General features: G+C 56.6%; 9 protein-coding genes across 9 annotated transcripts; 6 read left to right on the forward strand and 3 right to left on the reverse strand.

Annotated features, from left to right (window-relative positions):
• Positions 1 to 139: 139 nt before the first annotated feature.
• On the reverse strand, positions 140 to 4,826 carry LAS21 (major facilitator superfamily transporter protein; the record flags this gene model as incomplete). Its single annotated transcript, XM_066775144.1, has 10 exons — positions 140 to 295; positions 354 to 570; positions 1,802 to 2,420; positions 2,478 to 3,237; positions 3,286 to 3,515; positions 3,569 to 3,939; positions 3,993 to 4,120; positions 4,185 to 4,476; positions 4,526 to 4,570; positions 4,621 to 4,826. The coding sequence occupies 10 exons, from the start codon at positions 4,824 to 4,826 to the stop codon at positions 140 to 142; spliced, it is 3,024 nt and encodes a 1,007-aa protein (XP_066635263.1).
• Positions 4,827 to 5,330: 504 nt separating this feature from the next.
• Positions 5,331 to 6,647, forward strand: SLS55_003674 (uncharacterized protein; the record flags this gene model as incomplete). Its single annotated transcript, XM_066775145.1, has 2 exons — positions 5,331 to 5,333; positions 5,388 to 6,647. 2 exons carry the CDS (start codon positions 5,331 to 5,333, stop codon positions 6,645 to 6,647), a joined length of 1,263 nt encoding a protein of 420 aa, XP_066635264.1.
• Positions 6,648 to 7,229: 582 nt separating this feature from the next.
• On the forward strand, positions 7,230 to 7,696 carry SLS55_003675 (uncharacterized protein; the record flags this gene model as incomplete). The annotated part of the gene is made up of 2 exons (XM_066775146.1): positions 7,230 to 7,448; positions 7,511 to 7,696. The coding sequence occupies 2 exons, from the start codon at positions 7,230 to 7,232 to the stop codon at positions 7,694 to 7,696; spliced, it is 405 nt and encodes a 134-aa protein (XP_066635265.1).
• A 1,091-nt stretch (positions 7,697 to 8,787) lies between these two features.
• On the reverse strand, positions 8,788 to 11,621 carry SLS55_003676 (uncharacterized protein; the record flags this gene model as incomplete). The annotated part of the gene is made up of 5 exons (XM_066775147.1): positions 8,788 to 9,849; positions 10,260 to 10,736; positions 10,805 to 11,179; positions 11,230 to 11,316; positions 11,502 to 11,621. 5 exons carry the CDS (start codon positions 11,619 to 11,621, stop codon positions 8,788 to 8,790), a joined length of 2,121 nt encoding a protein of 706 aa, XP_066635266.1.
• A 349-nt stretch (positions 11,622 to 11,970) lies between these two features.
• mrpl7 (mitochondrial 54S ribosomal protein uL5m) lies at positions 11,971 to 13,164 on the forward strand (the record flags this gene model as incomplete). Its single annotated transcript, XM_066775148.1, has 4 exons — positions 11,971 to 11,989; positions 12,146 to 12,212; positions 12,303 to 12,989; positions 13,041 to 13,164. 4 exons carry the CDS (start codon positions 11,971 to 11,973, stop codon positions 13,162 to 13,164), a joined length of 897 nt encoding a protein of 298 aa, XP_066635267.1.
• A 966-nt stretch (positions 13,165 to 14,130) lies between these two features.
• Positions 14,131 to 17,202, forward strand: RAD16 (DNA repair protein rad16; the record flags this gene model as incomplete). Its single annotated transcript, XM_066775149.1, has 3 exons — positions 14,131 to 14,167; positions 14,270 to 17,091; positions 17,146 to 17,202. The coding sequence occupies 3 exons, from the start codon at positions 14,131 to 14,133 to the stop codon at positions 17,200 to 17,202; spliced, it is 2,916 nt and encodes a 971-aa protein (XP_066635268.1).
• A 1,558-nt stretch (positions 17,203 to 18,760) lies between these two features.
• SLS55_003679 (uncharacterized protein) lies at positions 18,761 to 21,247 on the forward strand (the record flags this gene model as incomplete). Its single annotated transcript, XM_066775150.1, has 3 exons — positions 18,761 to 20,181; positions 20,589 to 20,671; positions 20,769 to 21,247. 3 exons carry the CDS (start codon positions 18,761 to 18,763, stop codon positions 21,245 to 21,247), a joined length of 1,983 nt encoding a protein of 660 aa, XP_066635269.1.
• A 1,169-nt stretch (positions 21,248 to 22,416) lies between these two features.
• sap49 (Spliceosome-associated protein 49) lies at positions 22,417 to 23,564 on the forward strand (the record flags this gene model as incomplete). The annotated part of the gene is made up of 2 exons (XM_066775151.1): positions 22,417 to 22,821; positions 22,878 to 23,564. 2 exons carry the CDS (start codon positions 22,417 to 22,419, stop codon positions 23,562 to 23,564), a joined length of 1,092 nt encoding a protein of 363 aa, XP_066635270.1.
• Positions 23,565 to 24,357: 793 nt separating this feature from the next.
• Positions 24,358 to 24,868, reverse strand: SLS55_003681 (uncharacterized protein; the record flags this gene model as incomplete). Its single annotated transcript, XM_066775152.1, has 2 exons — positions 24,358 to 24,695; positions 24,808 to 24,868. The coding sequence occupies 2 exons, from the start codon at positions 24,866 to 24,868 to the stop codon at positions 24,358 to 24,360; spliced, it is 399 nt and encodes a 132-aa protein (XP_066635271.1).
• Positions 24,869 to 24,966: the final 98 nt, after the last annotated feature.

Below are 24,966 nucleotides of genomic sequence, written 5' to 3' on the forward strand. Positions count from 1 at the left end.
AGGCTCTCATTTTTGCCTAGGAAGTAAATGCCTCATGTCTGTCTGGATTTCAGAATTTCGTTAGAGCCCGAATCCCACGCATGTCCCTTCAGTGTCCTCACTTTCCGTCACCGCTCGGAGAGTACAGAGTCTGAGTCGATTAGGTGCTGCAGACCATGCGCACGCCGCAAGGGCACCAGCACTGGCCGACGGCGCCGTGCTGATCAGCCCTGTGCTTGCAGCGGGCATCATAGCAGTCCGGAACACCGTCACCCAGCTTGGCGCAGTAGGTGGCACACTTCTCATGAGCGCCGGTCTAAACGAGAGAGCAGTCAGTAGACAACGGTTTCTCTTCAAAGCGAGGTTTGACTTACGTGCATGCCAATGCCGTCGTTGTAGTCGCACTCCATGTCGATCCAGCCCAAGTAGTCGTAGGTGGTGCAAGTGTGCTGGGCGTTGGCCTCAGCCCTGATGACGTTCTTGATCTTGGTGGTGCCAGTGGGGAGATCCTCAGCGGGAGCGGCGCTAGCAAGGCCAGTGACCATGGCGAGGGCAAGGATGAAGACCGTCTTGACGTGCATTTTGAAGGTGCTGCACATCTATTCAGTGGCATGGTGAAGGGGCTTTGGAGGCTTGGAGGGACTTACTCTTCTTGAGGTGATGCTGTTGCGTCAAGTGGGCTATGTCAAGCAGGTCGAGTTGAGTGGCAGCTTGAAAGGAGACGCGGGGTGGTTGGTAAAGAGTTTGGGAGCCGTAGGAAAGAAAGATCTTAAGTAGAGGTTCACTGAGCCCAAGTCGGCTGATCTGTCGGCATCACGTGTGGTGAGTGAGTACCTTCGAACAGAACAGGAAGGAAGGGGACGTGCACACACGCACACTCACAAAGATTCACTTAAGGTAAGGTTAAGCTTCTTCACCCTAAGGTTAGTAGAGGCCAGCTACTAGTGAGTCGCGGGACTGTTGTACCAGAGTGCGGCTAGCAGAACCGTGTTACGCATGCCTTGGGGGTTGCGGCGGCGAGCTTCATCATATAAATCGTCCAGTAGCCGTAGCAGGAAGACCATACCAGGATTTATTATGTAGCATTCCTCATACGTCAGCTTACAAGACTTGACTTGAGTTTAAGTACTACCACACGCGAACTGCTTCGTGGTATGTCTACCAGGGATCACTGCATTTCCGAGCTCTTGTGCCTACCTCAGCATCAATATTTCTTTTCTTTGCAACAAGTTTCCAGTGGCAATAGCAGTAGCAATTGCCGGTGTCCCAACCTTCCCCCGCCATGATCTGGCAAAGAGATGGCGAGCACTCTCTTCTGAAGCCTCCTTTGACGGCCACATGCTCGAAGCGCTGCAAGATTCGTTGCAAAGTTGTTGGTCGGCTTTCTCAACATCGCAGTCGACGGCCGTATTGATCTGACGACAGCCGCTTGATCTTTTTGCCACACTGATGTACTTACTGTAGATAACCCGCATTCATCTTGCGGTGCCCTTGGTCGTGGCTGTCCTCCGCAGAAAGATAGCAGTCCTATATTACAGACACTTCCTTCCAACTCATCTCGTAACCTCCAGGAAGCGACAATTTTCACCCTTGACAAGAAGCGTCAAACCATCTACACGGACGCATCATCCTCTCAGCCTCTTATCAGCCCATCACCACCTCTTTCCCATCAGTACCTCCGGCATACCTAGAGGAAGGAGCACACTCTCAAATCCCCACCCGCCAAACCGCCCACCCAAACGCCCCACTAACCACCAAATGGAACCCCACCGCCCAAGCCATCGCATACAAATACTTCGGACTAAACACCGTCCAAATAAACAAGTGTGTCCTCAGCACCGCACACGCCACCATGACCGCCACGACCCCGCCAGCGACCCAGACCGTCAACCGCGCAAAATGCCTGAACCACATCCCCTCGACCTCCTCCACCTCGCCCACGCCCTCCAACGCACTCTTCAGCCGCGGCAGGTGTCCCGGCTCCGACGCCGCCGCCACCTTCCCCGATGCCGCGTCGCGCCGCTGCACCTCCTTCCACTTCTCCAGCTCCTTCTCGCGCATGACGCGGCGCAGCGCCGCGCTGCCGCGGCTCCAGCGCGCGGCGTCGAGCAGGCCCAAGACGGATGCCGAAGTCCAGTAGATGGGGCCGGCCCAGTTGGCGAGGAACAGCAGGACGCCGACGCCGACAATGTTGTAGCCCGAGACGCCGTTGTAGGCGTTGGACAGGTCGATGCTGGAGATGGCGTTGGAGTTGCCGAGCGCGAAGAAGGACGTGTGCGCGAGGAGCAGCGATGTGAGCGTGTGCTCCGCCGGGCTGGGGTTGAGCTGTGTGAGGTAGTGTTGCTGCAGGCGGAAGAGGAGGAAGAGCGGGATGTTGGAGGCGCGGGTTTGGGTGAGGAGGATTAGTGCGAGGAAGTCGTGCAGAGCGTCCACAATCAGCCCTGTTTTCGCCGTGTTAGTATTGCGGCACTGCACGCAGTGGACAAGTATAGACTTACCGCCAGACTTGCCCTTTCCTTCTGCGTTCTCACGCAAGACTACCCATCCAACACCAACAGTGGAGCCGATAAAAATGCACCGGACCAGCTTGACGAGGTTCAGGCTTTCCAAAAATGCCATCGCTCCCGGGCTGGCGCCACGCACGAGCTCTGGCGCGTCACGGGCGGTGAAGCTGAGCTTGAACAAGAAGGCGACGGCGCACAGCAGAAATGTATTGCCAACCGCGAAGGTCTGGAGCTGTCGTCCCTGACTGGTCCTTGGAAAGCGGCGGGTGAGATGCGTCTTGATCCGCATCGTGATATGGATGTATGTTATGCTGACCAGCGACCAGAGCACAACAGGGTGTGTCATGATCACACTGTGCACGATATCGGGAGCGCCAGCATACTTTTGACCTGTCTGATTCCAACGACGGGTGATTCGGTGGCACAGCAGCAAGACTGCGACGGGGAGAACGTTACGGGGGACATTGGTCTTCCGTGACTTGAGAACGAATATAAGAGCATACCATGCTGACGTCGCCCAGTACCAGAAGTGTTGCTCTTCTTCCACGTAGCTGCTCGCAAACATCATGATGCCGTACAAGACCGTCAACAAAGCAAAGAAGATGCCAGCGGTTGATGTCGGGAAGAGACCCGAGGAGATAACAGCCAGAGCGAGCGCCATGCTGGCTGTGGCCAAGACAGCACCGACAATGAGGAGAGTGACATTATAATTGCTGGCAGTGCTGCTAAGCGCCTCTTGCGCCGCTCGACAGAACTAGCAATGGATTAGTGAAGTACGCACAAAATCGTGATAGCCACTTACCTCAAGTGCTGGGCCAATGATGAGTTCAGCCTTCGGAGGCTGGTTTCCTCCATTCTCGAGGGCATCTTTCACTTTGAGCCATTTGCAGGCTAGTTCGTCACCAGTTGAAGTGGCCGACTCGCACTTGGGAAGGAACGACAGGTCCTGGAACGGAGCAATGGGGAACGTGGCTTCGACAATTTGCAGAATTTGGTACGCATTTCTCAATAGCAGTTGGGCTTGGTCATCTCCTACGCAACAGTGAGTATGTTGCTGCCTATCACGGCAGGGGCTCGAGGCTTACCTTTTGGCCACATTTGCAGGAAATGAGGGATAAAGACTCCCAGGTTGTTCAAGGGCACAGGAAACCCAAGCAAGCCGGCAAGAGTTGGCGCGATGTCGGACTGTTCGACCTTCTCGTAGTAGTCGAACTCCCGGGTCGGAGCGACTGGGCAAGGTAGGCCTTTCGAAATGTCCTGCAGCTTGGGAGACATGAAGACCAGCGCTGGAGAAGTTTCTCCAGGGGCCGACCCGCCGTGGTTGCCCCCGTCGTTCATGCCGTGGTCACCGCACAGGACCAAGAGGGTTGACTGGAGGTGCGGTTGAGTCTCCATGGCGTGGTAAATTTGCTTTACGATTCCGTCCATCTCAACCTGCTTCGGAACCATGTTCGGGCTGGGGCGCGAGTTAGTTGCGCAATGAAGAGGAGCGTATAGACGAATATGTACCTCGAAGGTCCAGCCTTGTGGCCGATGTGGTCAAGACCAAGGTAGTGCATGATCATGGCATTCCAGTCACCGTTGCGCAGCTCCTCGGGGACATGTCTGGTCACGTTATTGTCCACTTCGGTGAAATCCTGCCAGGGCACAAGTCTCAGCTCCATTGATATTTATGTACATGGATTGGCGGCGCCAACTAACCGAAACGAAGAAGCTTGAGGTGCCATCGGCACGCTCGAAGGTTCCCGGGAACAGCTTCAGCCAGGTGTCGTCCCCGTACATGACGAGCTTTCCCTCCTTCTTGGCCTTCAGTTGGGCGAGCCATGTGTCTTGGGATGCCAGCGTGGACGTAGTATCGGACTCTGCGAAGTTGAGAATCACATCTAGGAAGGACGGGATGGAGCCCGTGGTGATTGCCTTCACGCGGGGCATGGTAATGGTCGGAGATGTGGCATGGGCAGTAAAGGGGAGAGCAGCGCCAGAGGAGATCAGACTGCGGAATTGTCAGCGGTGGTTTCGGGGGCGTATTGTAGCCAGCGTACCTTTGGGTAAAGTCAAAGCCAGAGGCATTGGAGAAGACGAAATCACTGCGCGATTTAGCAAGGATTCCCAAGAGTGTACGCGCCAAATTGCGCACCTTCTCAGCGCATCGACAACCATGAAGACGACCTTGTCGAAGGGGGCGTCGGGCGGAGAGCCGTAGACGGAGGGGCCATATTCAGCAAGGCCGGGGAGGAAGGGCTTGTAGGGGAAGAAGCCGACGGCGAAGGTGAGCACGGCAACGGGGATCAAGACATTGGCGGCAGTGAGCAGGGCGCGCTGCAGCGAGGTAGGGGCGGACATGTCGAGGCGATCAATCCATGCGGGCCGGCTGGATTGGGAATGCGTGGGGAAGCATTGGCGACGGGCGAGGTGTTCGGAGCGCGTCGGCGGCGCGAAGTCAGCGGCTCGGCTGCAGCGCGCAGGGGCCCTGTGCCCTGTGCCCTGTGCCCTGTGCCCTGTGCCTGTGCTGCTTCGACCCGCTGCCCCCGCGCCCAGTCGGATCGTCGGAAGCGCGAGCGTCTTAAACACGACCTCTCGCCATCGATAAATATCCCGTCCCCGCCGCCGTCGCCATGGAGCCCGCCGCCAATGGATCGCATCGGGGATTTCTGGAAGAAGAGCAAGCGCGAGGTCAAGGACCTGCTGGCTGACGCCGGCCTGCGCGACGAACCCCCGGCGCAGCCTCCGCCTCCGCCCTTCGATTCCCATCCCAATCAGCAGCAGCAGTTCCATGACAGGCGGCCGCAGCTTGACCACTGCCATCATGACTACCACCGCCGTCGGAAGGGCATCTTCTGCCATTACATGGTACTCACTTCGCCCGGCATTGTCCCGCACCCAGCGTGCTAACCCGAAACGCAGGTTGGAAGCATGGGCAGCATCGAGCAAGCCCAAACCGACGTCAGGGAGGCCAAGGCCGTTGGGTTCGATGCCTTCGTTCTGAATGTGCAGAACGTGAAGGACGACTGGTCCCTGACCGCCCTGTCCTGGGTCTTTTCCGCCGCCGACGCCGCCGACTTCAAGCTCTTTTTCTCTTTCGACATGGACGTCCTGGCCGACCCCGTGGATTTCCTCCCGCTTTTCGTCCACTACCAGGCTCATCGCGCCTACTACCGCTACCAAGGCTTGCCTTTCGTCAGCACCTTCCAGGGCGGCCGCAAGGGCTTTGACCTACCGCACCCCAACGAAGGCTGGACCTTGAAGTTTCGCGCACAGCTTCAAGACCGCTATGGAATCATCCCCTTCTTCGTGCCGGATTTTGACGACCACGGCGGCGCCGCTTATGACGACAACTTCTTCAACCGCTATTCCGTCGTCGATGGCGTCTTCAGCTGGGAGACGGCCTGGCCTTTCAAGGACGACGGTATCAGCGACGTGAGCTCCGCCGTGGACGAGATTGGCATTCAGTGTGCCCACAACGCCCGCAAAGTGTACATGATGCCCATGTCTTCGCTCCAATTCAAGCGTATTGATGGCAGCGGCAATTGGTATCGCCGCGGTGAGCTGAACCTCGCCCACCGCATGGCCCAAGTGCTCGCCCTGTCTCCCGACTTCGTTCAGATCATCTCGTGGAACGATGCCGGCGAGAGCCACTATATTGGCAATGTGTGGCAGGAGGGCATCGCCAGCTGCCCGGACATCGGCCGCTACACTGACGGCTATGACCACAAGGCTTGGCTTCACCTCATTGCACCCTTCATAGCCGCTTGGAAGGCGGGCGCGACACATCCGTCTCAGATTGTGCCATTTGGCGACTTTGCTGGTGCTTTCTGGTACCGCGAACGCCTGGCTGATACGCATTGCCCCAGTGACGCCATGGGCCGACCTTCTGGCTGCGAGAATGCTGAGGATGCTATCAACCTCGCCATCTTGCTGCCGGCAGACACGCATGATGTCGGCATCAATGTCTGGAGCGGCGGTGAGCTGCTCGCGTCTCTTCCGGGGCAGCCAGGGCTAAATGCCCACAGCGTGAAGGGAGTGAAGACGGGTCCGCAGAGGGTGGAGCTGATCAAAGATGGCCACCTTCCAATGGGCGCCGGCGATGGCCCCGTGAACGTCACCGGTGAAGCGGGCGAAGGCAAGACGTATAACTACAACTACCACGTCGTGCATATCTCGTAAGCTCTCGATGTTCCGTTGTCATGCCGATGGATACGTCCTGCTAGTTCGAAACCAAAAACTCAAAGTTGTAGATGTTTGCCTCCATAGATCGACATTACAACATAGAAGCTTGATCAATAAGCTGCAAGACATACATGACAGTAATTCAGTCCAAGGTTCGAGGTGAATGTCGAGATCATCTACGCATGGTTAGCTACAAGTCTGTTGGAATGCCAGTCGACGTGACACAAACTGGCAGTTGAATACAAGATCCGGACGCAAATGTGCGTATTTAAAATTTATCTTTAATTTACATCCGGATCTTATATTCAACTACCTATCCCATGTAAAAATTTTCCTATGAAGCAGATGCGGGTAGGCAATTCCTTGTTACTCGCTATGGTGTATTTTTCATTACAAGTGGAAGTCACGACCCGATTCGGCTTAGCCGAGCAGCCAGGCGCACCTGCCATCACTACCCAGAGACTACATAAGCCTCTCTGTCGAAACCCTCCACCAGGCTTCCTCTTACTCTAACTTCACACCTTCGTCGCTTCCTTGAATCTCCGGCCTAAAGCACTCACTCACTCAATCCAACCCAAGATGTTCTCCCTCAAGGTCGTTCTTGCTTTCGTGGCAATCCAGGCCTGCCTCCTCACCGTCCCGGTCAAGGCCGACCCCGACTTCTGCGATAAGCTCAAGGACGCCCTTGGCGATGGTGCCCTTCGCCGCCGCGCCGACCCCATTAACAACTCCGAGCAATCTTCCGTTACCGGAATCGTGCCGTCCAAATGCGACTGGGAGACCGGAACCCAGGAGGATGTGAGCCCCCCCCTGTCCTCTCTTTCTCCATTAGCAACGCTGACTGATCCGGATCACTACAGGGCGAAGGAAAGAAGGCCTGCGTCGACTACTGCAAGGGCCTCTTCCGCGACCAGGATGCCTGCAACGACTCACGCTGCCTTGCTTGGAACGGCGGCTACGAACTCACCGGCCCCCACGAGGGCGAGAAGAAGGATGGCTTGTGCTACTGCACCTGCGGTTGCCCCAACATCGATGGTGACGAGTGAGGACGCCATGAGCGATGAAGACTGACAACAACCCACACTTTGCTGCCACCTCTCAGTGTACGAAACTTACGACAACCGGCTAGTTGACAAAATGGTCTGCAGAACGGGCAAGAAACACTGGAATTTTCCTTTTCAGACAGATAAAAGATCCGGGTCAGCACTCCCTTGACGGTGGGCTGCTTGAAAGCATGGAGACTAAACAATCTGAGCTTCTGACTCTCAAAACCCATTCTATCATGCATCGTGACCTCCCTGTGTAGTGTAGTTGAGCCTCTATGTCTGGACACAGTCGTCAGTGCTCTAACCAACATTTACGTCTCGGTCGACGCAACATGGCGGGTGACAAGGAATTGCTCACCCGCATCTGCTTTATAGAAAAATTCTATATGTGATAGGTAGTTAAATATAAGATCCGGATGTAAAGTAAAAGTTTTCAATACGCATATTTGCGTCCGGATCTTGTATTTAACTGCCTATACCATTCTTATGATGCGGAATTAATGTAAGGCAGACGCGGGTGGGCAATTTCTTTGGTCACCCACTGTGGCACTTGTTCCACGCTTGTGGGTGTGTTCAGGTTTTACCAGCCAAGTTTGCTACGAACGCGAAGCACCAGAAGTTGCTCTCATCATCCATTTACCATCTATCAACATATGCTCTCGCTACAGGCAATAACCTAAACACATGGATATCATTCGCCTCATCCCAGCCCTTGCTTGGATATGTACCCGCCTTCCTTCCCACCTGTGTATTTCATGGTGCTTGTAAGGAGTTGGTTGTTTTTGCCAAAAATCAGAAAGAAAAAATCAAGAATAACAAGTGGAGGATGAAGGGAATTAAAAGTATTATCTACAAAGAAGAAGCTAAGAGGAAGGCTGGTGGAAGAAAGAAGCGCCCAAATGCCGCACGCAAGACAACTTCTGATGCGATGGGTGTGTTAGGATGCTCGCCTCATGCAGTACGCTTTCTACGCGCGGGTAAAGATGCCAAAAGGAACCGAATATGCGAGTGTAAAAATAGAGACGCCAGCGCCGTGAAGGGAAGGAGGGGCGAGAAAGAAACAGTAGGATGGTATAAAGCGCCCGCTGCTCTCACATGACGACACACTCCCGATCCGGAGGTTTCTTCTTCGCCTTTCCCTTCCCACCACCGCCTTCCGCCCTAGCCAGCTCATCAGCCAGCGGCACGCTGCTGCTCCTGCGTGCCTTCTTTTCCTTCTTCGTGCGACCGAAGCCCATCGACGTCGAGCTCTTCTGTGGGGCGTGGTTGTTATTCGTCGGCGCCTCAACAAGGACGAGCGGATTGCTTGGGTCGCCCTCGACGTTGCTGTCATCGCCGCCGCTATTCTCGTCCTTTTCCTTGGTGTCGCTACTGCGGAGCGGTAATGTATTGGTGCTGTCGCTGAGCTTGTCCCGACTCTTGCGACCCGTGAGGCGCGACATGGTGATGCTGAGGCGGCCCTCTCCGCTTTGACTGGTGGGGCGGCTCTTGCTGCCACCGCTGCTCTTCTTGGTTGCCTTGGAGCCGCGGCGCGAGGAAAGGAAGCTCGTGCGCGTCTCGTCGGCTGGCGTTGGCGGGCCGGTGGCCGCGCGCGACGCGAGGCTATTCTCATCGAAGGCGATGCTATTGCGGCGCGTGCTGTTGAAGCTCGAGCGGCCCCTGGCCGAGTCGTTGGAGCCGGGGACTTCTTGGCTGGGCGACAATATGTGGTTCTCCGTGAGCTCGAGGCTTGGACGACTTGGCTCCCAATCTGAAGTGTCGATGGCAAGCTCGCCCTTCTCGGCTAGGATCGTATCGTCTCGGCCTCCGGCTTCTGAATTCGCCTCTTCATAAGTAGGGGGATCTCCTCGTGCCAGCTCCTCGTCGATGGGGCAGACTTGATAGAAGAGGAGGTATGGCGTTTCTTCTTTCAAGGCTTGGTGAATATCGACATAGGTCACACGTTCCTTCGCCAGGTCGTCAAACCGCATCCAAGGCGTGTGCTCATCATCGTTGTCAGGTCGGTAATTTTCTGGTCCATCCCTTGAGCCGACTGCTGCAGGAGTCTGGCCGCGAACAAGCGAAATGTAATGTCCAGAATCCACGGACGCGCCGCGGTGGCATACCACGGACTGCAGAACAAGCTGGAAGTTTCCGAATAGGGGCCCTTCTTCCTGCATTCGGTCATCCGATATAAAATGGGGTAGCGCTATCTCCAATGGAATGTCAATGAATGTGCCACGTCGTACCGGTAGGCCGTTAGGCAACATTGAGTATCTCTTCAAGCATATGCCCAAAATTGGTCGTTTCGCTGCAAAGTGCGCAGCGACTTGGGCATCATTGGCCGGCGCGTTATCTGTGTACCAGGCTGCGAAGCAGTTAGCTCTATCAACGTGGCTGTGGTAACAGCTGAGGACTCACGAATCAAGCTAAAGAATTGCCATGCAGGCATCGTGATCTCCTTCTTAGCAAACGAGCTTGAGCGGGTACGTCCAGGTCCGGTCGAGGGCGGCTTCTCGGATGGCTCTCCAACTTCGCAATGCCGTTCGCTGAAAATGCTGTCTGTTCGGTGTCGAGTGTTAACAGGTCTCTCCGGTGATATGGGGTTAATGGAGGCACTACTGTAGGTCGGTGCGACCGGCGACTCCGATCCTGAGGTCACTTCGATTGACTCGACATGAACCGCGTTGGATTTTTCAGGGGGCCTCGGACTCGGCTCCTCATTCTCCCTGACTGACTGAAGGGTGCTCCTCCGTTCTAGATGGCGCCTGACTTCGATACGATTGTTGAAATAGATCTCCAGACATTCTTCGAGCTTTATTGGCTCGTCGCTGTGCGGGTTGTCCTCCGGTATGGCGACTTCCAATAGCCTCTCATTGACAAATCTGTGATCATCGGCAACATCCTCCTTTCCCGTGTGGTAGATGTCCATCTTCAGTGTGAGCAAAGGCAGTTCCAGCTGACCAGTGATGAATGTAAATGCTTCTGAGGCATCTTGCTGGTTCAATTGTGCAGCATCTTCCCAGCCACACTGGGCCAGGGCCTCCTGGAGATGTTTCGTCTGTACGAAGGATGTTAGTCCTGACCGGAAAGAAAGAATAACGTGCAAGACCGCGTATAACCACGTACGATGTCAACAGTGATGAGCTTTCCAGCGCGTAAGAGGTTCACCCAGAGCCGCAGGATAGTTGCTAGTCGCCTTCGGGGAGTGTCGGCAAAGGAGTCGAACAGCATGGCTTCGAAGGAGTCCAGCCTAGCAAACATGGCGAAGAGCAACGAATCCAGATAGCAGGTGACTGCGCACCTATTCTCGGCGCCAAGCAATTTCGTCTTGGGGCTGTATTCGCGCAGGATGCCGTCCACAGAGTCTTCAAAGAGAACGAGCAGCTCTGTCGCCTCCTTAATGTCGCCTTTCGTGATCCTGGACCGCAGCGCATACGTGATTTGGGGGTCTTTGAGGGTATTGATTCCATAGGCGGTAAGGCGCTGCGCAACCGCCTTGACCTGCGTGTGCATCAGCAGCCGCCGTGGGGACGTAGCATGATTGTGCGCACCTTTTTCTTCTCCTCTTCGCTCTCTTGCCTCTTGTTGTCGTCCGTGTAGAAAATGTTGTACAGATCTGATGGGATTGGTGGTGGTGGCTGGTGGTGGTGTTAGCAGGTCAGGTCTGGCGGGCAGGGCCGGGGAGCAGGCAGGCGACCGGCGAGGCAGAGCACCGACTGCGCAGAGCGCTCTCGTCATTTTCAGGCGTGGCGGCGTTGAAGATGAAGGTCGAGACCCTGCGCAACATGCGGCGACGACCCCGCGGACCGGCTGATGGCGACACCTCACTGACCTCCTCGATGCTGTTGGCGCTCTTGCGCTTCTCACCGGCGGAGCGCTTGCCGCGCCTGCTTAAGAATCGCGACATCCCCTCCATGATCTCGCCGCCGTACTTCGCAGACATCCATGAAGTAAGGTGGCCGGGAGGGCTGGTGGTTGGGCTGGGCGCAGACAGTGTGGGGTAGGCAGGCGGCGACGTTGGCGCTGTTTGCGCGGAGAATTGGTTTGCGGCGCAAGGCGAAGCGAGCGCGAGACGTCGGATGCGGCGGAGCGCGGCGGAGCAGACAGGAGAGCTCGAGCTCTCTTGCGATGTGAGCAGGTGCTGTTTGTTGCAATGTTCATGGTTCTTAACGGCCTCAGCTGGGGCCCGCCGGGGATCAAGCGCTTTGTCCGTGCGCAGCTGTCGTCGATTTTCTGGATCTGCGCATCCGGCCCACGACATCGCTGAACACCACGCCAGCCGTCTCTCCACCATGGCCCTCCGCGAGCTCGGTGCGCGCCTGAGCTGCGCCCTCCGCACCGATGTGCGCCCCCGCTTGAGCGCTGCCGCGCCCCTTGGCCGCCGGAACACCTCCTCGTCGCCGGCCGCGGACCCCGGCGCGGACCTGGAGGAAACCTCGTCGTTCGATGTGCCGCCCCCGGATGCAGAAATCATCAAGACGTGGGACCCAGTAGGACGGGAAAAGCAGAGGGAACGGCCCTTGCCATCCAGCAGGTGCGCAACATTGCAATTGATGCTGTTGTGACGGATTCCATGGCCAGCAGCACGCGCTACCGCAGTCATTTACTGACGGGTCTGTGGCAGATACAAGTTCCGATCTCCCAAGTACTACCGCGGCCCTCTGCATCCACACCAGCCTCCGCCCGTATCAGACCCGTCCTCTCGCTTGTTCATTCCCGGACCCTTCACATCGCCACGCCTGGAGCAAACCTACGACAGCACAGTCAAGCCCGACCTGATGACCCTGGCATACCACCACCACCCTCCCGGCTACCGTGCACCTCCCAAGTCACAGAGATTGCGAGAATGGATTGGTGATTCGCCGTACTTCAAGAACCGTCCTCTCAGAGGCCCTCGCGGTGGAGACACCCTCCGCCTCCTGCGGCGACCTATCACATTTAGGAACGTCCCCAAGCTGGAGGGTATTACGGTCCACACTATGGTTTCTAAGGCGTCAGAAGATTCGGCTCATCTTCACGTTGCTGGCATGGTGGTCCAGGCGATAACAGGCGTTCGTACCACTGCATTCAAAGCCAAGCATGGCGTGGCTCAATGGGGGCTGCGTGAAGGCAAATACGTCTCCGTCAAGGCCGAGCTCACGGGCGAGGCCATGTACGATTTCCTGGGAAAGACAGTTGACCTGATCCTGCCAAGGATCAAGGAATGGAAGGGAGCTAAGGGCAGCTCGGGAGACAGCAGCGGCAACATCGCTTTCGGTTTGCCTGCCGATGCTGTGGCCATGTACCCGGAGATTGAGGTCAACTACGATATGTGAGTTGGACTGGGGTTGCGTGCGAGACTGGTCCGCTAACATCAACCCAGGTACCCGTCCAAGATGATACCTGGTTGCCACATCATTGTGAAGACGACGGCAGACACCGATAGAGAAGCAAGGATGCTTCTCAACTCCCTTGGTATTCCTTTCTACGGCAAGTTCAGGAACTAAGTGGGAGGCGCATTTGATTGTATCATGCTCTCAATCTGCGGCGGCAAAAGCATTAGGTCAGCGCAGTGCCATGCGCGGGCGTGTACGAATACTCGACGAGCTCTAAGCAAAGTCCATGTTGAACGGAGTGATGTGTGCAGATGACAAGCTTTGTTAAGACAGTTTTGAGGGGCTGGCTTGTGGATGCTTGCCTGCGTTTCACCGCTGCGGTGCAACGGAAATCGCGGCCAATTAACGGCGGCATGCGAAGACAGTATGCGGTGCGAGGGCAACAGTAGCTCACGAGTGTCCAATCTGAAGCCGGCTGGTGCGTTTGGATCTCTGAATAGGCAATGAAGCTACAACCGTGCACGAATTCCAGGTTATTATACCCTCCCTCTACAGCCCGTGTACGTACGCGTGACGCGCGTGATCCGGGGAAAGATCGACAGGCAACGTACACACGGCCGGCAGACAAAACACGAGCTCCTATATAAGTGAAAGGACACTTTGGATCGGTCAATTCAACTTGTTCCGGATGTTTAGGAGCTTAGACCAATTAGAGTGTTGCAGCTGCAAACCCAAATTGCCCTTTGATCAAGCACGTGATGGCGCGCGTATCCGGAGACCCGACGCGACCAACCGTGGCGATAAGCACCACGGCAAGGGACGTGCGGTCGATGCACCAGTCGTCGACTCCACTTCATTGATCGAGCAAGATCCACGAATCCCAGAAATCGCCACGACGCCCGGCTTTTTCCTTTCACTCTCTTTGATCCTCTCGAAGCAGTCCGGCCCCGAACCGACGCAGTGGCATCAATTTCCACTGTGGCAAATCGAAGAAGCTGCTTACAGCCACTAACTTGTAAGACACCCGCAGCGCCGCCGCCTCTATCTCTTGCACTCTGCCACATTGGCCCTCGCCGTTTGGTTGGGTTCGATTGCTCACTTAGCTGCCTGTGTCAGTCTTTTGTTTCGCTTCCCGCCATGGCACGAGGTAGACCCAGGGCGTCAGCCCAGTCCGGTAAGTGCGGAGCGCGCCCAATTTCCAGGGTAGCTGCTGCCTCGTACTGCGCAACGCCAGTCTGCTCAACTCTTCAGCGCAACATCCGCTAAATCTTCGCAGCTTCTTCGACCGGCTCACCTGCAGCCAACTCTTCAACGCCGATCAACACTCGTGCCAGGTCTTTGAGGTCCCGCACTTTCGTTCCGAACAGCTCCGATAGTGAGGACCAACTCAACATTGCTACGCCCAAGAAGGGCACCTTGAAGGCCGTCGCCATCATGTCTGCACCTCGGACGTCACGAACCGCGGCGAAAAAAGCCACCTCTACCGAGTCGTCAATCCACTCGACGAGTCGCGACCATTCCACCGAGGTCGACACCCCAGCTACAAGCTACTCGAACACCCCTGCACCCTCGACCAGAGCGAAGCGAACGAGAAGTACCAGGCTCTCGCAGGCACAGACTGGAAACGGAGACACCACCAATGACGAAGAACTCGCTCGTGCCTTGCAGGAAGAAGAATATGGTGAAGGGGGCTTCAAGAAAGCAAGGCGAGAGGTCAGCGACACCGAAGAGGAAGATGATGAGGATGATCAGTCTTGGAATCCTTTCAAGCCGTCCAAGCAGGCAATCAAGGATACCGACGATGAAGAGCTATCCTCTGCGCCCTCAGACCTTTCAGGTGAGGACTTCTTACCACTCGCAGCAGGCTCTAAGGGTAAGGCCAAGGCCCAACCTCGCAGGACCACGAAACTTCCCACTCGCACCCGGGCAGCGCGCCCAAGCAGTGACAAGATGGTTATTGATTCCGAGAGTGAGGATGTGGGCCTACCGAGCGAGGACACTAGTGATGACTTCGTGGATATGGATGCCGAAGACGACTCTGATGACGCCGACTCCGAGGACATACCACTTATCAACCGATCTTCTTCGGCTCTGCAGACTTCCACGACCGATACAACTCGCTTCAACGTTCCTCGGCTCACTGAAGAGCAGAGGGCCAGTCTTCAAGCAGGGTACTATACAATCCGAGACCCCCGTGAGCGGAGGAAGAGGCGCCACCGTGACAACTTTGAGCGGTCTCACCCCGAGCTCAGGACAATGTGGGAGGATATTCAGAAGATTCCCATCATAAAGCCGACCCTTGCGCTGCAACCGGTCTCAATCAGCCGGAAGCTGAAGTCCTTCCAGCTGGAAGGTCTCGACTGGATGATCAAGCAGGAAAAGACTCAATACAAGGGCGGGTTGCTCGGTGATGAGATGGGCATGGGTAAAACCATTCAAGCTGTCTCGCTGATCATGTCCGACTATCCTGCCAAGGCCCCGACTTTGGTTCTTGTCCCACCCGTGGCTTTGATGCAATGGTCGAACGAGATCAACGACTACACCGATGGCAAACTCAAGGTTCTGGTTTATCACGGTTCAAATGCGAAGTCTAAGAACCTGAATGTCAAGGACTTGAAGAAGTACGACGTCATTATGATATCGTACAACAGCCTTGAGTCTCTACATCGAAAGCAGGTAAAGGGCTGGACTCGCGCCGACGAGATCATTAAGGAAGCTTCGCCGATCCATGCCATTGAGTACCATCGCCTGATTCTGGATGAGGCCCATAGCATCAAGCAAAGGACGACCGGCGTTGCCAAAGCTTGCTTTGCTCTTAAGGGCAAGTACAAATGGTGTCTGTCTGGAACACCCGTTCAGAACCGTATCGGGGAGTTTTTCTCACTGCTCAGATTCCTGGAAGTCCGTCCCTTTGCGGATTATTTCTGCAAGCAGTGCAGCTGTGCCCAGTTGCATTGGTCCCTCGATAAGGACTTCAAATGTTCCGAGTGTCGTCATGCTGGTGCGCAGCATTTGTCAGTCTTCAATCAGGAGTTGCTCAACCCCATCACCGGCGATGACCCGGTCCGGCGGAAGGGCGCTCTGGACAAGCTTCACATGATCACAGCTCGTATCATGCTCCGCCGTCTGAAGCGCGATTACACAAGTTCGATGGAGCTTCCACCCAAGGAGATCAAGATTCATAACGAGTTCTTTGGCGAGGTGGAGCGGGACTTCTCATCCAGCATCATGAGCAACACTCACCGTCAGTTTGACACGTACGTTTCGCGTGGTGTTATGCTCAACAACTACGCCAACATCTTCGGTCTCATCATGCAGATGCGCCAGGTTGCTGACCACCCTGATTTGATTCTGAAGAAGAAGAACGAAGGGGGCCAGAACGTTCTGGTCTGCAACATTTGCGATGAGCCGGCCGAAGAGGCCATCAGGTCTCGCTGCCACCACGAGTTCTGCAGGGCCTGCGTCAAGAGCTATGTTCAGACTTGCGAGGCTTCCGATGCAGATGCGGACTGCCCTCGCTGCCACATCCCCCTTTCTATTGATTGGGAACAGCCGGATATCGAGCAGGATGAAGACCTTGTCAAGAAGAACTCCATCATCAACCGCATCAAGATGGACGAGTGGACGTCGTCGACGAAGATTGAGATGCTCATTTACGATCTCTACAAGCTTCGCAGCAAGAAGCAGACTCTCAAGTCGATCGTCTTCTCACAGTTCACGTCTATGCTTCAACTCATCGAGTGGCGCCTCCGCCGTGCTGGATTCAACACCGTCATGCTTGACGGAAGCATGAGCCCCGTGCAGCGTCAGAGATCCATCGAATACTTTATGAAGAATGCCGATGTCGAGGTCTTCTTGGTATCGCTGAAGGCTGGCGGAGTTGCATTGAACTTGACGGAGGCTTCTCGCGTCTTCATCATCGACCCTTGGTGGAATCCAGCCGCAGAGTGGCAGAGTGCCGACCGCTGCCACCGCATTGGCCAGAAGCGGCCCTGCGTTATCACTCGCTTGGTCATCGAGGACTCGGTGGAATCTCGTATCGTCATGCTTCAGGAAAAGAAGGCAGCCATGATCAACGGAACCGTCAACAACGACCAGGTAAGCGATGCATTTGTCCTCTCGATTATTTCCGAATGCTGACATCCAACCCAGGTTGCTATCGAGAAACTCACACCCGAAGACATGCAATTCCTCTTCCGCGGAACTTGAGCAAGAGCTCTCTTGCACGGCTCGAAACCTGCAATCCAAGGAAGGCAACTTCGATTTGCTGCATTTTCTTAATTCCCGATGGGTTTTGAACTTGAAGGGCCATCTCATTTCGATGTTTCTGACCCTCATGTTTGAACTCCGAGGAACTGGTTCCTCGCACGGGACCTCGTTTCTTTCACACATCCAAAATTAGGAACTGGCTTTCATTTCGCATCGGTGTGCGCTTTTCACCTTCACCAAACCATTCATACAATTCTCCCAAAAGCTTGCAGGTATGCGGTGGAACATTGAGTGGGTGCTTGCTGCATGCTCTTTCTATACCCACGGAGGATATTTTCGTTACAACTCATGGCATCAGCGGGCAAGGATCAAAACAGATGAGGTAGAGGAAGTTAACAAATTTGCTGGTAAAGTACGTCCACGAACAGTTGATGCGTGGAAGAACGTGATAGCGGTCGTTGTCGGGTGCCGTCTGCAAAAGCCGCCATCGATATCATCCACCTGCAAGCACGGATACGCTACCAGAGCTCCTTCAAGGCCCTGGATCGTTCACTTTTCTATCTTGGCTGGGGAGCGATGCGGGTGGGACTATGATGTGCGGCAGGCATGCAGCCACTCATAGCGCGTGGTTGACCCCACGTGCCCGAGCTTTTGGACCCTGGGCCATAGCTCTTTTGCCGGATCCGCTTTTTGTCATGCTCTTGACCAGGAGATTGCCGTCCGTAGCTGCTCTCGCTTGCTGCGCGAACGTACGTCTCCGGGCTGGCGAGGGACGGCGATACGACAGGTGGCGAACAGATGCAAACGGAGCTCTGAGAGAGGTGACCGGGAGACAAGTAACTGGGCAATAATGACGCGCTCGCCCCGCAGCGCAGCCAGCCGCAGATCGGCCATGCATACATGTATCCATCAGGAGCCGCACAGCAATCCCGCCCAGCCGCTACTGATTACCATAATTGCCGGCAGGGCGCAGCTCGTGGCAGCGCTTGTTGACGCCTCTCAGCCCCCGCTACCGGGCGGCCTCGATGATTGCATTCCGGCTGTGACTGATGCCTGCTTGGCCTCGATATCGATCCTCCATCCTGGACCTCGTGCCTGGCGCCGGATTTCCCCCCAGAGCTGGCCGGTTGCTGCGCCATATGTACGCGCAAAGAAAAGGATCCATCAGGCAATTGGCCCCCCATACAATTGCAGCTTGTCCTTCCTCATAAGTGAAGCCTTGTTACCTCTCGCAGCTCCCGTCCGCTGTCCTTGCTTCCCCTTCTTACTACTCGCCTACGTCGTATCCCATGCGACCTCTTGTGACTGACTTCCGAGCTTGCAGGCGGCCCAATTGCTCAAATAACCAGCGCTCCTACCAACCAGCACAGCAACGTACGCAGACCTCAACGCTTACCACCCTGCCGCACGCAGCCGCCGCCTGTTTCCCCCAGTCTACACGCCAGAGCGAGGTAGTGCGCACACGCACACTTGCTCTTTTTTCTCTCCCCGTTCCCACCAGCCGCTTTCCGCCGACGGCCTTACTCCAAGAAGATAACAGGAGGGCAAGGCAGTGAAAATGGCAGGCATCCTCAACATCGGAGACATCCTGATGTTGTCGCAGCTGGCGTGGAAGATCGGCCGTGCGTTCACTGCAGGCCGCAAGAGCGCCCCGGCCGAGTTCCTCGAGGTCGAGACCGAGGTGAGCGGGCTGGCCAAGGCGCTGAAGATGCTGGCCGAGACGCTGTTTGCGGACAACAGCGGCGAGTCGGCAGGGGCGGGTTGTGCAGACAGACGATTGAGTGAAAACGCAGAGGAGAGACTCGGACGGGAAGTCGGAGGGACGGGTGAAGGAATCGGGGAAGAAGGGTGCGGCATGCTGGCGCGGGCGAGCGCGGAGACGCGTGGCGGCGTCGAGGTGATCCTGGAGTCGTGCCGGCAGACGCTGCGCGACCTGGAGAGCCTGGTCGAGCAGTACCAAGTCATCCGCAAGCACCGCACCAGCGGGGGCTTCAGCATCGAGCGCAGCTGGAGCGACCTGGTGCTTAGCGCGTACAAGAAGATGCTGTGGACGGCCGAGGGCGGCAACATCCAGGCGCTGCGCAACATGCTCCACATGCACACTTCGACCATCACTCTTACCATGCAGGCCCTGCAGAGTAGGTCCCTCAGCCGCCTTGAGGAAACCGTGCACCCCATGGCCGAGAAGGTCGACGAGATCCACAGCGCCGTGACGGGCGATCTGAGCGAGAAGATCCAGGACGTCCACGCCATCGTCATGGCCCTTGCCGGTGCGAGCAGCCCACGCTTGAATCCGCGCGATAGCCACGCCTCCGACCTGCCCGTGTGGGACAGCCCGCTGCTGGAGCCGATGCCCGAGGCGCTGCGCATCGGGTACTACTCACGTATGTCCGTGGCCTCGCAGCAGCAGCTACAACAACGCTCCCCAGATATTGCGCCGCTCGAGGGAGGCGGCTCCTACTCCTCCCCACGGCGCCGTCACTCTTCACGACGCGAATCCGACACTAGCACGGCGCCCTCATTGTCGGAGACTTCGGACAGACGCTCCAGCGGCGGCACCTTCTCGACCATTACAGCGACAACAGTGGCGACAACGGCGGCGGCAGCGGCGACAAGGACGACGGCGATGTCGCCAGGGTCGCCGGGCCCACCGTCACGACGCCCGTCGACGGCGGCGCGGTGGCGTATCGAAGAGGCAGCAGACGAGGGCGAGAGCGACCAGCAGCATCATTCGGTATCACCGCAGTCGCTACCACAGCAGCGCCGGACAGACTCGCGGCTCTCATTCACTTCGTCCACCCTGCCATCGCCCGCTATACCGCCCGATCCGGATCTAGACGCCGGGCTGCGGAGGCTTTCGCTCGGGCCGGCAGCGGTCACGGCGGAGAAGATTTTTTTGGAGCGGTCCATGACGACTAGGAGCCAGCAGGATGCGTTTGAGAAGGAGGCCTTTAGGGATTCGGCCATCTTGTGCGAGTTGTAAGTTTTTGTCCGGCCCCTCCACGAACTCGTGTCCTGCGTTCCTTCGGGACGGCTGATTGAGTGGGCAGGCGCGGTAAGCAGGTCGAATACTTGCAACCTCCGAAAGACGAGAACATGCCCTTAGACGTGGAGATGGGTGATGCGATGGGACCGTGCCGAATACTCGTTGTCACGAAAAGACTCGCAAGGCCCGATGGCTCGATTCGGTTGGCGACGAGCATTTGGTCCCTCAGTGATGATGGAGCGGTGCGGCTGCAGCAAAAGCGTATAGTCTTCCTAAGTCTGGGAGATCGGAAGGGTCGCTGACAAGGTCCGTTTGTAGTCGCCGATGGAGTCGAAATAGTTCCTCACGCGTCATACTTCGTTCCGGAGAAGATATCGCTTCCGCTCGTTGCAGAGCTCAGGTTTCACGATAAGGTTTACGGCGCAAAGCCCATCAAAGTTGAGAAGACGACTTGGGTCAATTACGTCTTCGAGGACGTTAAAAGTGAGCTGCCTTTACTGCACTGATTTCCCTTTCCGCTTGGTTTTTGTTTGGTAATCTTACCTACAAGACTGAACATTGTCTGACATGACAACATCAGGCGGAACACTCTTCCAGAACGAGCTTATGGGCCGAATCTTGGTAGGAGTGTTCAAGACCGAGAAGACGCTGAGGGTACACGAGGGTTTCTCTGGGGTCTTGACCTATCAGGAGCAAATGTGCGGCATGGAGAACCTCAGGCTCTGGGCCAATCCCGCCAGTGGTGGAGTTCTGGCAATGATCCATTTCAGTGCCCAATTCCGGGCAGGATACCTTGCCTTCTACCTCAACTCCAGCAATTGTCCGGTTCGCGTGAAGGACGAAGGAGGAAAAGAGGTCAAGATCAAGGGATTGAAGATCCCCATGGACAGAAACAGGGCAGGAATCGGCGGGAGGAGAGGGAGCGAGTCGGGCAAGGTCGAGGGCAAGAAATGGATTACGGGCGCGAGGGTGGAATTCGCTTCGGATGTCGAGAAGCTGTTGTTTCTTGAGAAAGTGAAGGAGGTACAGCAGACTATGATCCTCTTACCGGACATGTAGACTCGGCACGGCTGGTGTTCGGATAGGTTGGGAGCTACCACCGGAGGTCGGGGTGGATCCTGGGGGGGCGTTGGGTTTAGTGGTGATGCTCTAGATTGTTAGATATCCAAATACGGCATGCTAGCTGTGAGTAATAATAGACTGAAAAGGAACAATGGAGGGAGAAAAGATCCGTCTCTATTTCTAATGTTACATCCTGCAAATCATCGCTCTGGGGTATTTCGACGCTCCAGGGCATGATCTGCATGTTTCGATTACCCGCTTCGAGGGAGAGGCTGCTCCCAGCCGCACATTTTTGGCATTCCTTTCCGTGATTTCGCCGAATGTCCCCGGTGCCGCAGGGTATATGTACTGTACAGTATCGCCAGAAGGAAGTGGATGGTCGCTTGAAATCGTGAATGCTTTTACGCAATGGGAGAGAAAAGCCTGTTTGAGTTAGATGGTGCGCTTCGCAAGTAGAGTCGGTAGTCCCATTGGCTCGAACCTGATGATGGCGGGCTTAGGCGTGCTTTGCGACCAGCCTGAGATGATGTCAGTGACGAGTCCCGAGTAGCTTCTCGGCTATGCCATACCAAAGTAGAGGATCAAAGGCAGGTAGCCACTTTGAGATTGTCAGAATGGAGATGAGCGAAAACAATCGGCAAGACCAGCGTACTAGTGGATGGCGACGCGGGAAACGTCAATGAGCTTGGAGATGCGCTCCTGCGAAAAGGTCAGTGAGGGCGAGATTGGGTAGCCTGTTGGTGGATGGTACCTTGGACTCCTCGGAGAGGGTGAACATCTTGACTGGCGGTGGTGGAATGAGGATTTTGACGCGGTGGTGGAAGGCGGCGATGCTGGTCGGAGAGTCTCGCAGAGCTTCGTCATGAGCGTGAGACCGAAAAGTCGATGCGCCGGCATGACGTCGGCTAAACGCGAAGCTTCACTTTTCCGGGCCCGCGCGCGCGTCTCGCCGCCCGCTGCCCCATGTAAGCTCTTGAAGCTCGACATCATCGCAACGTCGCGCCCGCAGCCACCACTCTCCTTCATTCCACTGCAGGAGCTGCTCCTCCGCCCAGCATCTACGCCGCTGCATTGAGCTTCCGGTGACATCCACATCGCCGCCATGTCTGCGCCTAGCCGTCATTGGTAAGTGTCCCTCCGACAGCTCTACGCACAACCAGGCCACTATGAGACTAAGGTGCCATCGTAATCACAGGGAGCAGGACAAGGAAGCCACCGTCTATGTCGGCAACCTCGATGAGCGCGTCTCCGACAAGCTGGTCTGGGAGCTCATGCTCCAGGCTGGCCGCATCCAGAACGTCCACCTGCCCAAAGATCGCGTTACCCAGACCCACCAAGGCTACGGCTTCGTCGAGTTCCAGAGCGAGGAAGAGGCCGATTATGCCGCCAAGATCATGAACCAGATCCGCCTCTACGGCAAGCCCATCCGTGTCAACAAGGCCAGCGCCGACAAGCAGAAGACTGTCGAGGTCGGTGCCGAGCTCTTCGTTGGCAACTTGGACCCAATGGTCGATGAGAAGGTCCTGTTCGACTGCTTCTCGAGGTTCGGCAGTCTTGTCTCGGCTCCAAAGGTACGCACACTCGCCCACACATTGTTGCCCACCAGATCTAACGGGATCATGCACAGGTTGCGCGCGACGAGAACAACTTGTCCAAGGGTTACGGCTTTGTCTCCTTCGCTACATTCGAGTCGTCCGACGATGCTATTGCGAACATGAACGGCCAGTACCTCATGAACAAGGAGATCAGCGTCCAGTACGCCTACAAGAAGGACGGTAAGGGCGAGCGCCACGGTGATGCCGCCGAGCGTGCTCTCGCTGCGGAGGCCCGCAAGCACGGCGTCCAGCCGACCACGCAGCCCCTCCCGCCTCAGTTGTTCCAGCAGCCCTCCCTCCCGGCTCCCAGCGCCCCCGCCGCCATGCTCAACGGCGCCGGTCCTACGCCGCCCCCCGCCCCCGCCGGCTTCGCGCCCCCGCCCAACTATCAGAGCGTCCCCCCGCCGCACCAGCAGAGCCGCAGCACCCCAGTCCAGACCACGCCTCTGCCGCCCCCGCCCGCCGGCCTTCCCGCTCGTCCCCCGCCGTCCCAGGCTGGCTACGGCGGTCCCGCTGGCTATGCACCTCCCGGCTTCTCCGCTCCTCCTCCGCCCGGCCAGTTCCCGCCCACGGCTGCTCCACCGCCCGGCTTCGCCCCTCCGCCGAACTTTGCTCCGGGCTTCCCGCCGCCTGGTCAGGGCCCTCCTCCGCCCGGACTACCTCCTGGCATGCCGCCGCCGGGCTTCCCCCCGCAGCAGCCGGGATACGGCAGGCGTTGAGCGCATCAGCCTTGTCGCGCCTTTTTCGAAGGCCTTTCTGGATTTTATTCAAAGTCGTAAAAGCACATGGTTGATGGTGTGTGAAATACCCCTCAGCATTCAGCGGAATGAGAACAAAAAGCTATTAGTGGTGGGCACAGGCCTGCTCAATGGAATATGGGTCGGCGTCATAAGGATCATTTGCAAGCGTCTACGGACACGAACGTAAGTAGTCAAATGCTGCTTTTGCAAGGTGGAACCAGTCAGTAATGTAAGGTGTGCAGCAACTCGTACGATCCACTTCCCAAGAGCATACCAAGTGGGTGGCGAAAGTTGAATTGCTGCTGCTGCTGCTGCCGCTGAGTGACACAATTGACAGTGACTTTGTGTGAGAAGCTGAAAGCTTCTACTACCCCAAGATGTGGGGTTTGCGATATTGAGTATTTCGCCGGAAGGGAGAGCTTCCGGGTGGACTAGTAAAGAAAACCGGAAGAGTCCGGAGTGACGATAGTAAGAGAGATGCAGCAAGGAAATACGGAGGAGACTCCTGTCGGTAATACAAAGGAAAGGAAAGAAGATACAAACAATCCAAGATCCTCCCGGTCCAACGCCCGCGCTCGCTTGAAAAATCGAAACCAATGATTATGCTTCCCGCCAAACGTTCCAAACTTCTTTATCCTCCCCCCTGAAAATTGCTTTCAGTCGCCCCAACTTGAATTCTTCGGTGGTAGGTACCTCGTTTTGGATTCTCGACCAATTCCCCAAGACTCTTGCCTACGTGAGACGGAGATGTTCTATTTCCTGCCTCACGCTCTCACGAGAAGGACACGAACTTGGGATCCCTCGGCCGGCCGTCGGGGCCGATATTGTTCTTGGCAAAACGGTCCTGCATGTAGATGCGGCGGGCCTCGTCGAAGCCGCAGCCGCGGGCACGCATGATGCGGCGCACCTCGGCCTTCGCGGCGCCGTCGAGCCCCGCGCGCGAGTCGCCGCCCGCGACGTTACCGGCCAGGTCGAAGTGCGCGCTACTGAAGCCGGCTTCCATGTCGTCGGCGAAGGAGCCGTGGCCGCCAGGGAGGCGCGAGTAGAACCACCGGCTGAAGGGGAGGTGCGGCAGGTGCGAGCTCCAGCGCGCGCGGGTGAAGTAGAGGGCTTTCGGATTGGTTAGCTTTTGGTTTTCGTTGTCGGGGGTTGGTATAGGGAATGCTGGGGGGCGGATGGCTTGGCGCTTTCTCTGGGCAGGAGGTTGAATGAGGAGACGTACCGGTTGCAATGACGAAGATGGAGAGGGCGAGGGAGTAGGCGAGGTAGTTGTCCATGAACATGGTGGGCGATATGTCGTGAGGTTTGCTGGAGGGGAAGATAGGCTACGGAATGGATGCGGCGGGCTCGCGGTGGTGGTTGTGGCTCAGGATTCCTGGCG

Source organism: Diplodia seriata (genome assembly GCF_021436955.1).
Source record: "Diplodia seriata strain FDS-637 chromosome Unknown scaffold_3, whole genome shotgun sequence".
Taxonomy (NCBI): Eukaryota; Fungi; Ascomycota; class Dothideomycetes; order Botryosphaeriales; family Botryosphaeriaceae; genus Diplodia; species Diplodia seriata.